The sequence below is a fragment of the Sander lucioperca genome, chromosome 1, assembly GCF_008315115.2.
Source record: "Sander lucioperca isolate FBNREF2018 chromosome 1, SLUC_FBN_1.2, whole genome shotgun sequence".
NCBI lineage: Eukaryota > Metazoa > Chordata > Actinopteri > Perciformes > Percidae > Sander > Sander lucioperca.
The window spans coordinates 16,078,151-16,092,598 of NC_050173.1; the positions used below are offsets into that span (position 1 = coordinate 16,078,151).

At 42.1% G+C, this 14,448-nt stretch overlaps 1 protein-coding gene across 1 annotated transcript; it reads left to right on the forward strand.

Moving 5' to 3' along the window:
• The first annotated feature begins 960 nt into the window (after positions 1-960).
• LOC116046267 (basic salivary proline-rich protein 1-like) lies at positions 961-7,957 on the forward strand. The gene is made up of 5 exons (XM_035999493.1): positions 961-1,042; positions 2,388-2,549; positions 3,984-4,145; positions 5,534-6,861; positions 7,222-7,957. The coding sequence occupies exons 2-5, from the start codon at positions 2,388-2,390 to the stop codon at positions 7,637-7,639; spliced, it is 2,070 nt and encodes a 689-aa protein (XP_035855386.1). The 5' UTR covers positions 961-1,042; the 3' UTR covers positions 7,640-7,957.
• The last annotated feature ends 6,491 nt before the right edge of the window (positions 7,958-14,448 follow it).

Sequence of the window (14,448 nt, forward strand, 5' to 3'; positions counted from 1 at the left end):
TTCCGAACACGCGATGCTAAATACATAATAATATTGGCAATATTTTCAATTTTCGCTGTAAATGAATCAAATAAGACTGCAGTTTGAAGTAGCAGTCTAAAGCAGCTTTTGATTGACTTCGCTTTGTTGGTTGGTTTTATACAGACCATCCGTTTAATCTATTGAACAATTAGCCTGATCATAGAAATATTATAGCCTAATAAAAATCTTTCCAAGTTTTTCTGTAACTTCTAGGCGATGGTGGCCAGTAGCCTATGCAAGCAGTGCAGTAAGCCTAATTTATTAGGGCTATTTGAATATGCTCATTATAAACAAACATTCTAGCCCACATTATCTATATTTGGGATATTTGTTTAATTTAGACCTGAAAACGTCGTTTAAAATATTCCGTTTTCATCGTGCCCCGAACAATAGCCGCGCATGGTGAGCAGCAGAGAGATGTGACAACTGCAATAATAGATTTTTCAAATGTTTGCAGAAAAAGCTATGATAATGTCCCGACTTTTCACCCATGAGCAAAAGAGCTTTGACTTGGCATGTTGTTGAAGTCTGGCGTAGCTAAATGATGCTCTAAAAGGTAGGCCTATCTATCTGTAAGGTGGTTGCAGGGGCAGATGATGTTTCTCAAACAAATCATTTATAAACAGGTCATGAGGTGAGTCAACATGTTTTAAGAGCTTTATTAATGTAGGCTGTGTTTTGCTCACATGTTGGATATTTCCAATAAAGCTGTATTTAATGAAATTGCCAACAACAAACTAACAAATGCCATTGTTGCATCTGACTTAATTGGAACTTGAGGTAAGACATGTGGTCAGGGACCTGATGATTCCATGGTTGCTATGTTTGGTCTCCAGGTGCGTCATTCGACATGATCATCATTCAAACAAAAACAAACTTTCTATCTGTCAGAAATTCAGAAGATTCCTACTTTCACGCCACGATTTTTTCTAAAAGAGACACTTCAACTGATGACTTTTTGCACCTAGAGTTCTACTTAAGACCTACTGTCACTGACAAAAGGACTTTTTACGTGGAAAATGTGAGATTTATACACTTTCTAAACCCGTATTGTTTTCTATGTATTTTACCTTTGAGACCCCAAAATTAACCAATGCTATTTTCGGTGTAAATTAATCAAATAAGACTGACATCTGTATACGTTTGAAGAAGTAGCAGGCTAAAGCAGCTTTTGGTTTACTTCGCTTTGTTGGTTAGTTTTATACAGACCGTCTGTTTCATCTATTGAACAATTAGCCTGATCATAGAAATAGCCTAATAAAAATAATGTTTCAAGATTTTCTTTAACTTCTTGCTGATGTTGTGCAAGCAGCTGCAATAGTAAACTAATTTAATCCTTATTATGCCTATTTGAATGTGCTCATAATAAACACATATTCTAGGCTCTATGTATTTCTTTTTAATTTAGGTCGTTTAAAATATTCAGTTTTCATCGTGCCCCGAACAATAGTCCCACATGGTGAGCAGCAGAGAGGTGTGACGACTGCAAAAATAGATTTTTTTCAAATGTTTCCAAAGTGGTGATAAGGTGTCGACTTTTCACCCATCAGCAAAAGTGCTTGGTAATTCATGGTATAGCCTATTTTTATAAAAACAGCTCTATTGAGACAAAAGTTGGTATCACAGTGCCAGTGACATGGCTTTGACTCCATCGGTCTGACAATAGGATCTGATGACATGAGATATTATTATCTTCATACAGCCTAATCCTTCGCTTATTTATTATGAATAAAAAAAGATATTCTTAATATCTGTACAATTCAACTTTATCAGTGCTGATGACTGTGTGCCCATGTGTTGGATGTTGTGATATGTGTGATAGATATAGAGAGAGATAGATCAATGTTAATGTTTTGTTAATGTTCATATTACTTTTTATGGTATTCTATCTGAATATTTAGACTGGCAACATTGTTATTGGAACTTTCATGCCAATAAAGCCCTTTTGAATTTAAAAAAAGCTAGATAGGGCTCCCAGATAGCTCAGTTGGTAGAGTGGGTGCACATATTTAGAGGTTTAGTCCTTGACGCAACTCCGACCTCGGCCCTTTGCTGCATGTCATTCCCCCTCTCTCTCCCCTTTCATGTCTTCACCTGTCCTGTCAAATAAAGGCCTAAAATGCCCAAAAAATAATCTTAAAAAAAAAAAGATAGATTCTATAGATTCTCTTCTATACTTTTTCTTGGATATAATTTAATACACGACATTTACTTTTAATTAAGTATTATTGCATTGTGATACTGATCCTTTTGATTCAATATGTGATGTGATGACTTTTCCAGATAGTCATTATGAAAAACAGTCCATGGTGTGTTAACATGAAGTGGAGAAGTGATCTGAGGGTTGTATTTGTTTTGACCTCCAGATGGACCAACGCTGCAAGTGGATAAGAGCCTTTGTTCAAAACCCCAACCGGCCCAGCAGCCCACGGCTCATCCAATGTAGGATCCCAGCGCCAGCCTCCCAGAGTGGCTTCCCACCTGGCACTGACCCTGGCTCCTCAGCTGGAAAGCCGCTGAGTCTGGAGGTAAGTCTGACTCTGGCTCCCAGTGGAAAAAAGTAAAACTTTTCTACTGTATGTTGACATATACACATAAGGCATATGACCTACTGCAATAATAACACTGTGAAAGAAATGCATACATTTGGCACAGAGAGAGAGCATACTTTATTACGTATAACACACCATGGTAGTTATGGAATAACTCAGGAGCAGTTTGACTTCTGGATACATGAAGAAGGTTCAGGAGACTTTGAGGACTTACACGGAAGCATTTATTAAACTCTCAATAGAGGATAATTAGGAAAGCAGTACAGTTAAACCACAGTGTGTTATCATGTAATGCCGTCCCAACTTCAGTCTCTGTCCCTTTCCAAGAGGCATATACTGTATCTCCTGCTGAAACTGTAAAGTTTGGGTAATGCAAAGATATTGATGGCGCCATAACACAGGCACCACAAACAAAGATGTTCACCCAAAAAATTGCTCATTTATTATAAATTAAAAAAATGATATTTTGAATATCAGTCAAGGTCAGGTGTATTTTTAATTAGTTTTGATAAGTAGATTGTGACTGACGTTTTTAGTATGGCATTAACATGCAGAAATGTTACAGTAGGCTAAACTGTATAATTAAACTTCATCAGTGCTGCAGACTGTGTGCTCATGTGCTTGATGTTGTGATATGTGTGAGATAGATATAGATAGATAGATATGAATCAATCTTATTGTTTGGTAATGTTCATATTCCTGTTTATCGTGTCCTGTCCAAATATTTAGACTGGCAACATTGTTATTGAAACATTCATGTCAATAAAGCCCCTTTGAATTGAAAAAGATAGATAGATAGATAGATAGATAGATAGATAGATAGATAGATAGATGAAAGGTAGATAGATAGATAGATAGATAGATAGATAGATAGATAGATAGATAGATAGATGAAAGGTAGATAGATTGATTCATTAAGGCAGCAACTCAAACAACGTCAGCCATGTACAGCCTCCATCTTTAAAATACATTAGCCAAAGAGGGACATACCTCCGCCTTTCGTGCTTTTAAACTCAGTGGCACAGTAACGATTGTCAGGGGGAGATTACTCGCCAGGGAAGCGAAAAAGAGAATTAAAACGACAACGCGACAGGCAAAGCAACAAGACCAATTGGAGTGGCTAGAACAGCTGCGTGTAAAGAATGGAGATACTAAGAGCTAATTTCGGGTTCGACCACCGTAGTTGTTGAAATGCACTCAGAACGGGAAGGGCTAGAAAGTAATATTCAGTTGGTTGTCATATACAATTTCACCACTAGATGGGAGAAATTCTTACACAATGTAGCTTAAAGTATTGTTGCATTGTGATAGTGATCCTTTTAATTAATAAAAATGTGATGTGATAGAACAGTCCATGGTGTTAACATGATGTGGAGAAGTGATCTGAGGGTTGTATTTGTTTACCTCCAGATGGACCAACGCTACAAGTGGACAAGAGCCTTTGTTCCAAACCCCAACCGGCCCAGCAGCCCACGGCTCATCCAACGTAGGATCCCAGCGCCAGCCTCCCAGAGTGGCTTCCCACCTGGCACTGACCCTGGCTCCTCAGCTGGAAAGCCGCTGAGTCTGGAGGTAAGTCTGACCCTGGCTCCCAGCGGAAAAAAGTTTTCTACTGTATGTTGACATATACACATAAGGCATATGGCCTACTGCAATAATAACACTGTGAAAAAAATGCATACATTTGGCACAGAGAGAGAGCATACTTTTTCATAACATTATGTTTAATTCAATGTTCAATTTGTTCACTAAAAAAATGTTGAAAATTATTTTCTTTTATTTATTTAAAATTCAACAAGCAATTTGTTATATTTTAGTCAAATACAGTAACAATAAAATGCAGAACTGAGTACACTTTAATATTTGTTTATTTATCGCAAGTAATATCGTTATTGTGATATTCAACAGCGTTATCACGTATCGCATATTTTCCTCACATCGTGCAGCCCTAATATATATCACTTGGTAATAGGCTAAGGTGTATGCGAACCCCTTTACCCTGTTTCCGCTGACCTTCGAAAAGAGACAGTCCCGGAACACAACATCCCCTTATCAGCCTAGACTCTCTCAAGTTGTAGTGACACACATAATTTCATACTTGAACAAAGGACAGGTTTGGTTGTTAGTGTATGGCCGAATAGAGCTTCTCATTCCCTTGACCTGTGACCTAGGAATGACTGGATTTTATCTAAGTTTTCCCCCTTGTTTCATCTTACCACAACATCGTGTTTCGGAAAAATTCCACCACAATGGTGTGTTAGTCATTGCAAGACCTATCTCCACAGTGCTGTGGTGTAAGGTCTGGATATACCACGAATACATTCCAGGATAGGAGAAAATAAACACTTTAAGTTGTTTGCATATCTTTAAATCAATCACAATCGACTTGGGCAGCGCTGAGCTGTGGACGCAGCGACTGTGGCTCTGCAAAATAGTCTCAGGAAGAAACTTGTTTAGGTGAAACATTTGAATCCTGCAAAAGAAAACGTTACATAAAATATTAAATAAAGTTTACTGTTAACTGTTTACACAATAGAATAACGTAAGCTATTTAAATTAGCTGCACAAATGAATGATTAAATGTAATTTGCTCTTACCAGTGTATCGCCGTGTGTCCACAGCAATCCCACCAATTGGTCCCAAAATGTTACAGTTAGATAGTAAATGCCATAAACATATTCTTTGTAAGTCTTCACAATCTTTCACTGAAAGAACCAAGCAAGCCTGTCTTATTGGACAATCCTAATTTTCTTTAAAACTTGCCATTTCTAGAGTGTGGCTTGCTAGCTCGTATTATGTTGTTGTTTCCCTTGCGAAGGGATTTTAAGAACGGCAACACACAGAGAGCAGAAGGTGAGGGGAAAAGCCTGACATCATGCGTCTGGCTTTTTTTTGGAAATGTAGTTATGTTAATCCAGGCTAATGGTGTGTTAACATGTGTGATTTGTTTTTACCTTCAGATGGCACTCAATGCTCCTCGGCCGTTATGGGGCGGCCCTAAGCCGCAGTGGGTGAAAAACATGGAGGTTTGTATGGAGAGGAGAAAGGAGTTTGGTGGTTGGCACAAAAGTGTCACTGAACCTGCAGGTAAGTCTGACTATGGTTCCTTCACTAGGCCCCACCAAAAAGCTCCTTTTGGCTCCCCACATTTCTACAGCTTTTCACCTTTTCCTTCGCCCCGTGGCTCCCCACGTGGGTCTGACCCTGGCTCTCCAAGTGGCCGCCCTTGTGGCCGCCCTTGTGGCTCTAACCCTGGCTCTCCAAATGGCTCCCCACATGGCTCCAACCTTGGACTTCCATGTGGCCCCCCTTGTGGCTTTAACCTTGGCTCTCCAAGTGGTTCCCCACTCGGCTCTAATCCTGGCTCTCCAAATGGCTCCCCACATGGCTCGGACCCTGGCTCTCCAAGTGGCTCCCCACGTGGCTCCAACCCTGGCTCTCCAAATGGCTCCCCACATGGCTCGGAGCCTGGCTATCCAAGTGGCTCCCCACGTGGCTCCAACCCTGGCTCTCCAAATGGCTCCCCACATGGCTCGGACCCTGGCTCTCCATGTGGTTCCCCACGTGGCTCCAACCCTGGCTCTCCAAGTGGTTCCCCATGTGGCTCCAACCCTGGCTCTCCAGGTGCCTCCCCACATGGCTCTGACCCTGGCTCTCCAAGTGGCTCTCCAAATGGCTCCCAACATGGCTCTGACCCTGGCTCTCCAGGTGCCTCCCCACGTGGCTCTGAGCCTGGTTCTCCAAGTGGCTCCTCACGTGGCCCTAACCCTGGCTCTCCATGTGGCTCCCCACATGGCTACGACCCTGGCTCTCCAAGTGGCTCCCCATGTGGCTCCAACACTGGCTCTCCAAAAGGCTCCCCACATGGCTCTGACCCTGGCTCTCCAAGTGGCTCTCCATGTGGCTCTCCAAGTGGCTCCCAACATGGCTCTGACCCTGGCTCTCCAGGTGCGTCCCCACGTGGCTCTAAGCCTGGTTCTCCAAGTGGCTCCCTACGTGGCCCTAACCCTGGATCTCTATGTGGCTCCCCACGTGGCTCTGACCCTGGCTCTCCATGTGGCTCCCCACATGGCTATGACCCTGGCTCTCCAAGTGGCTCCCCACGGGGCTCTCACCCTGGCTCTCCAAGTTGCTCCCCATGTGGCTCTGACCCTGGCTCTCCTATTGGCTCCAGTGAGCTTCCACTGTTATGGAGCAACCCAGAGCTGAAGTGGGTGAAGAACATGACACTTTTGATAAAGAGGGGAAATCCATTTGGCAGCAAGAGAACCGCTGAACCTGCAGGTAAGTTGGACTCTGGCTCTCCAAGTGGCTCCCTACCTGGCTCTGACCCTGGCTCTTCTAGTGGCTCCCCATGTAGCTCTGACTCTGGCTCTTCAAGTGGCTCCCCATGTAGCTCTGACTCTGGCTCTTCAAGTGGCTCCGCTTCTAGCTCTGACTCTGGCTCTTCAAGTGGCTCCGCTTCTAGCTCTGACTCTGGCTCTTCAAGTGGCTCCCCTTCTAGCTCTGACTCTGGCTCTTCAAGTGGCTCCCCTTCTAGCTCTGACTCTGGCTCTTCAAGTGGCTCCCCTTCTAGCTCTGACTCTGGCTCTTCAAGTGGCTCCCCTTCTAGCTCTGACTCTGGCTCTTCAAGTGGCTCCCCTTCTAGCTCTGACTCTGGCTCTTCAAGTGGCTCCCCTTCTAGCTCTGACTCTGGCTCTTCAAGTGGCTCCCCTTCTAGTTCTGACTCTGGCTCTTCAAGTGGCTCCCCATGTAGCTCTGACACTGACGGGACCTTGTTAAAGGAGGGATACTGTAGGCTGTCAGATGATCCTACCAAGGCCACTCAAACAACGCTGAAGAGGGTGACCTACTCTGACCAACCTCAGATACCCACTTCACCTTTAAAAGCACGCCCCTCTAGAAGACCAGATGCACCCAGTGCACCTCCGCCGTTATGGAGGGGCCCTGAGCAGAAGTGGGTGAAGAACATTAAGCTTTTATTGAAAAGGAGAAACCAGAGCAGGGGGCGCAAGAGAGCCGCTCAACCTGCAGGTAAGTCTGCAGGTAAGCGCTTTTGTCTTTAATTTCATTTTTAATTCAGTTTTTCTGACTTAATTGTGCTAAACTGAGTTGAATTTATTTGAATAACTTTAAATTGAATTGCTTTGAATCTTTTGAATTTGTATTTAATTAATTTGAATTGATCTGAATGTATTTAAATTGAATTTAGTAATTGCTTGGAATTTAAATGCTTGGAATTGCTTTGAATTATTTGATTTGATTTTTATTTATTTGAATTGAACAGAATTTATTTGAATTGCTTTGAATTTAATTGCTTTGAATTGATTTGAATTATTTGAATTGCTTTAAACTGAATTGATTTGAATTGGTTTAAACTGAATTGCTTTGAATTGAAATGCTTTACATGGATTTCAGTTGATTATAATTTAATTGAACTGAATTATATAAAATATAATTAGATGAAAGGATTCTGGTGAGAATTGAGTCCTTGTTTCTGCACCATGATTCAGGCAGGGTGTCTGCACAGAGGGAGTGTGATCTGGGGGGGATAGCGTGAACCTCCAACGTGTTAGGCCCTCCCAGGGAAGCTCCGCTGTGCAGAGAAATAAAAGGATGGCGACACCATGTCAAGGAGGTTCATATGTCTGTCGACGCCCACCCTAGACCAAGAAGAGTCTGCAGTGACAAGGACCTCAGTGCATTGGTCCACACTGGGTAGTATAGAGGACGAAATAGTAGTGGCAAACAATTTAGTATTAGCAACAAGGTAATTCAGTTGAATTGAACTGGATTAATTTTAATTGCTTTGAATTGCTTTGAATGTAATTTATTTGCTTTACATGGATTTCAATTGATTATAATGTAATTGAACTGAATTATATAAAATATAATTGGATGAAAGGACATGTTCTGGTGAGAACTGAGTCCTTGTTTCTGCACCATGATTCAGGCAGGAGGGAGTGTGATGCAGAGAAATAAAAGGATGGCGACACCTTGTCAAGGACGTTCATATGTCTGTTGACGTCCACCCTAGACCACCCTCATGTATTGCAGGTTATTGCATTAGTAATCGAGGGAGTGCGCGCGCCTATATATAGAGGTTCACTCCTCGATGCATCGGCTGCGGGTTCGACTCTGACCTGCGGCCCGTTGCTGCATGCCATTGCCCCTCTTTTTCCCCTTTCATGTCTTCAGCTGCCCTATAAAAATAAAGGGCTAAAATGCCCAAAAAATAATCTTAAAAAAAAGAAGAGAAGAGAAGAGAGAGGTAATATTAAGCTGGAACCCTCTTGTAAAAGGTAAATATTAATTTCTTTATGTTATGATTAGAATGATAGAGATCCATGTTCACGTTTGTTCTCTTAAGAATCTAACTACTTCGGGTTGTCTGCATTTGTTTTTTACAAGAGAGGATGAGGAGGAGGATGGAAAAATTAAGCTTGAACCTAAAGGTAAATATCCTTTTTTTATTTTATAATTTAAATGATGAAGATAGATAATTCATGTTTACCTTTATTCTATTAAAAATGTAACTACTTCCTGTTGTCTGCATTTGTTTTTTTTACAGAGAAGGCGGAGGAGGGGGAGGATGGCAAAATTAAGATTCAACCCTCTCATGTAAAAGGTAAATATCAATTTCTTTAATGTTATAATTAGAATGATAGAGATCGATAATTCTTGTTAACCTTTATTCTCTTAAAGGTCCCATGGCATGAAAATGTAACTTTATGAGGTTTTTTTAACATTAATATGAGTTCCCCCTAGAGTTTAGATTCTCGGCCCGAGCCCGACCCGAGCCGGGCCGTAATTTTCCGCCACTATCCTCGGGCCGGGCCCTTGATCAAGCATTTGTGTTTTTTTAATCATTACTTTATTAGCCTAATTGGGTGGGGAGAAAGCTATGCCATAATCAGAAATAGTATGTATATAGGCTATATTTAGGCCAAAGTAACAAATGTGTCCAAAAAGTTACACAAGTTGGACTACAGTTACAAACTGCAACACGTGTCATGCGCGGAGTCTTCTCCTCTCGCACACATCACACCGGGGCTGCTGGGCTGTATGGTGTAGCTTAAGTGCAACATGGAGCTTGAGGATGTAAAGAAAAAAAGAAAAACAGGAGAATTACCTTTGAGCAAGTTTGGAGGAAAGTCGGAGGTATGGAACCATTTTAAACAAGTCGTGGGCAGTGACAACATATGTGTCGGCTTTGTCGAGTGCTTTAGGCTAAGTGCGGCACGCTGCTCGCCTATGACAGCAAATAAAACGGGGACTTGGATGATGAACAGACACATGAAGCAGGCTCGCCGTGGCAGAAAAGATAACAGTCAGCCTTCAACGTCCTCATTTGTTACTTCTCCAAGCATGAGAGCAAAGCATGCCCTCACAGAGAAATGCGTTGAGTTCAAACAACTCTGAATTGTAGTTGAGAACGTCAACGGCCCACGTATTAAAAAAGTGTCGGGTTGAAATCGGGCTCGGGCTCATAATTCCAGTTAATGTGTTGGGCCGGGCCGGTCTCAGACACAACGTGCACGAGCTCGGGTTGGGTCGGGCTTGATTTTTTGGGCCAGATCTAAGCTCTAGTTCCCCCAGCCTGCCTATGGTCTCCCAGTGGCTAGAAATGGTGACAGGTGTAAAGCCCTGGGTATCCTGCTCGGTCTTTGGTGTTTTTTGCCTCCAACATCTCCTTCCAGGCAGCGCAGCAATGGTTATGTTTAGGGTTAAGGTTAGGGTTAGCTGCCTGGAAGGCGCCGTTGGAGGCAAAAAAACACCATCGAGCATCCTGCTCCGCCTTTGAGAGAAGGTAAGCTCAGATGGGCCAATCTGGAATCTTCCCTTTATGACGTCATAAGGGGAAAGATTACCTCCCCTTTCTCTGCTTTGCCCACCCAGAGAATTTGGCCCACCCATGAGAAAGAGAGAGACATCATGGCTTGCAAATGAGCGAAGCATGGCAGTTGGTCAAGGCCACACCCCCATCCTCCACCTTGCCCCCGCCCTCTCTCCTCCTCAATAGCATTTAAAGCTACAGACACAGAAATGGCACATCCTAAGGAAAGCTCATTGTGGGACTGGCTCTAGTGGCTGTAATTCTGCACCAAGGCTGGATTTTGGGAAAGAGACTTCAGATACAGTATTAGGGGGCCACTAAGGTCTATATAAAAGAGACTTCAGATACAGTATTAGGGGACCACTAAGGTCTATATAAAAGAGACTTCAGATACAGTATTAGGGGACCACTAAGGCCTATATAAAAGCATCCAAAAAGCAGCATGTCATAGGATTTTTAAGGTTTTAACTATTTACTGTTGTCTGTTTTTTACAGAGAGGAAAGAAGGAGGAGGAGGAGGAGGAGGAGGAGGAGGAGGAGGAGGAGGGCAAAATTAAGCTTAAACCCCTAATGTAAAAGGTAAATATTCATTTCTTAGAATGATACAGATGGATAATTCATATTCACCTTGGGCAGGTTCAGCCCTGACAAAATGTAGCAAAACGTTTATTTATATTAAAACAGGGGTGCATCGAACCCCCTGCTGTGTGCGCAAACCTACTGCCTTTTATTTATTTTTAACGACTTCCTGTTGTCTGCATTTGTTGTTTTTTTTAAAGAGAGGAAAAGGGAGGTGGAGGCAAAATTAAGTTTGAGGAATGCCCTTGCGTGTGAGACAGGCCTTCCCTCACTTGTACCCTGTCTCTGTGATACTGATTGATTAACATTGACCCAACAGAAACCTCAGGATGGCTGGGGATGGTATATTTTTCACTTGGCGATCCCTTTAAAATTCTATTCATGATTAATGAAACATCTAACCATTTTCATGTTTAAGAAAGGTAAATCACACAGGACACTTATATATCTTATAGGTCTTAAATATAATACAATATAATGATATATTCTGGTTACAGAGGAAAAACTATTTTTAACCTACATACATGGATAAATCATATTCATTTTTACTCTCTTAAGATTTTAACTACTTTCTGTCATGTGCATTTGTTTTTTTTTACAGAGAGGAGAGGAGGTGGATGTAAAGGGAAAAATTAAGTGTGAACCCTCATGTGAAAGGTAAATATGATTATTATTTTATGTTACTATCAGAATGACAGAGATGGATAATTCTTGTTCACCTCTGTTCTCTATTAAGATTTTCAGTATTTTCTGTTGTCTGCATTTGTTTTGTTTTGACACAGAGGAGATGTATGGTTTTCAATCCCCATTACATCTGATATATGTCGTATGCCTTGAGCACGATAAAACGCTCAAGAAAAAATAATATTATTTCACATGAGCAGATGTTAGTCTCTGCACACGTGTACAAGCAGCTGTGAGAGAGAAACAAAAAAAAAGGGTAAAGCAAAGGATGGCACCTGCGTGGCATCGAGCCAAGCAGCAGGCGCACAGAGCAGCCGTCACACGTGAGAGAGCGTCTGCTTTGCGAGCGCTGGAGGGCATACGCGCTCCAACAGGTCACTCTGCTCTCAAGGTTGATTTCTGCTTGCGCAAATGGAACTAACTTTTGACACTTTAGAGGTGGAAACCTAGGGAGGCACTGGCCCTCTTATGATTGGTCACTGTCAACGCGATGAGTGACCTGCTGGCGTGGATGCCCTTCAGCGTTCGCAAAGCAGACACTCTCTGCGCTTGCTGCTTAGCTTTATACACGCAGGTGCCATCCAGTTGCTGAAGTGTTGTGCTGCGCGACCACTAATATCTGCCCATGTATGTCATGAATCCCGCCTCCTGAGTTCCTGTTTTTCTGCCTGTGAGTCTGTGTTTTTCTTGGAGTTCCTGAACGCACCCTGTCTGGTTGCCTGGCGACGAAGCAAGGCGGTAGAATCTGCAACCACACACACCTGTGTCTCATCTGCAATCTGCACACCTGGTCCTGATCATCACCTCTCCACTATTTAAGCCGTGAACTGACATCCATTCCTTTCCTTACCAGTATGTTTGCCAAAGTATCAGTTAGTAAGTTTGAGAAGTTTGTTTTGTGACTTTGTGCCCGTTGCTAATCTGCCTCCTGTTCCTCTGTCTGCAGTTTTGACCTGGGAAATTCTCTCCACCTCTGCCTGGCTGTCTGCTCAGTTTTTTGTTACCTGGGAAATTCTCTCCACCTCTGCCTGGCTGTCTGCTTCACCATCATTATTGGATCTGCATTTACCCTGTCTGCTTCACCATCATTATTGGATCTGCATTTACCCATCAGCTGACCCACTTCCACCCACTGCCTCACCTGCTTTCACGTACAAAGCCAAATAAATACTCACCTTTTTTTTTCCATTTTTCTTACCTTGTCCTTGTCTGCTTTTGGGTTCCTGTCCTAGTGAAACATGACAGTGTAAAATAATATAATTTGCTCATGAGAAGGTGACATAAATCTGGACATTTATAACCAGAACGTATGGCATAAATCTGATGCCATATTTAGGCTCTTAGCAGGCTCCACTCTTTTAGCAGGGTTTTTCTCGTAAATAAAATCAAAATGCCAAAAAAAAAAAAAAAAAGGTTTCCCAATTACTTAAACCTTTCGTTGCATGGCATTACTTTACATAACGGTGTGGCTGTTATGATCCTGTGTTTTGGTCTTTTTTTTGGTTTTTGGTTTCTTTTTTTCTGTCCTCTCCATTCTGCAGTGTATGTGTGGTAGGCGATGTGGCTGGCTTCGCCAGACAGCAGTCAAGGCACACCTGCTTTCTATCATCTCATCACCCACTCCAGTTAAGCCTGGTCTTCACTCCACTGCTCTGCCAGATTATTCTGTCATGTTCGGTAGCTGTTTTTCTGTTCGCTACCAGTTGAAGGTATTTTTGTTTGTTTTTACCTCTGGTTATTTCTTGTACCTAACCTGTGGATGTTTGTGTATGCAGCTTTATGTTGATGCCACACTGCTGTTTCCAGTTCCTGGTTTTCAACGCCTAATTTTCCACTCTGCCTCTGAGGACATCTCCAGCCAGCTAGCTCCGTGTCACCACTGCTCCTACAAGAGACACTTTTCGTTCAAATACACTTTTTGTACCTTACCAAACCAGCTCCAGTTCTCTGCTTTGGGGTCCAACTTTACTAAGAGCCTAACAGTGGCTTCAGTGTGTCTGAGTGGAAGAAAACCCTTTTACTATCCCAAGAAACTAATGTTAACAAATAGATTTAACTACAAATACATGTTTTTAATGATAGCAGTGAAGAATTCTGTTTCTACTCAATATTACTAAAATACTTTTTAACTAATATTTTTAATGGAAAATGAACAACAATTTTTGAGGTAGACATTTAAAATATTCAAGTCATTGGTAGAAGACTGCATCCGGACCCCAAGTTGATCATTTTGTGCCCGACGGAGAGACTGAACACACTGAGAAAATTTCAGAAACACGTTATTGCATATGGTCTCATAACCATGAACAAGGTTTTGCCTCCACACTGGAAGAAACCCGAAACTCCCTCAATAAAACATCAATCAATCAATGACTTAACAAACCTTCTGCATCTGGAGAGAATCAAGTTTGGTCTAAAAGACAAGCTGGCAGATTTCAAAATGACTTGGTCTCCCTTTGTTTAGTTTCTGGGAGGAGCCCACACTGAATTGGACACTCATTTTACACCATCATATGATCTGAAGAGAGCAGCAGCTTGCTGCTCAATGCACTATATGTAGGCCTATGGAACTAACTGTAACCCCCACCCTGCCTTATTTTTTTCTTCCATCTTTTCCCCACTATTTCTCTTAAGTCCAACTTGATTTTTATGTAAGTACTAGCACTTGTTTGTCCACCATGTTAGTCTGGTTGGTTATGTGTGCATTTATGTTCTCTACCACTTGTTCAAAGGCACTGTAATGCATCACTACTACTAAACTTGCTTCAATAAAAA

What these genes read in the sequence shown, in the direction of transcription:
- LOC116046267 (XM_035999493.1), top strand. Translation starts at nt 2,388, where the DNA reads ATGGACCAACGCTGCAAGTGGATAAGAGCCTTTGTTCAAAACCCCAAC. An exon ending in GAAAGCCGCTGAGTCTGGAG is followed by an intron (nt 2,550 to 3,983) that starts GTAAGTCTGACT and finishes GTTTACCTCCAG; the next exon opens with ATGGACCAACGCTACAAGTG. An exon ending in ACCGCTGAACCTGCAGGTAA is followed by an intron (nt 6,862 to 7,221) that starts GTTGGACTCTGG and finishes CTCCCCTTCTAG; the next exon opens with CTCTGACTCTGGCTCTTCAA.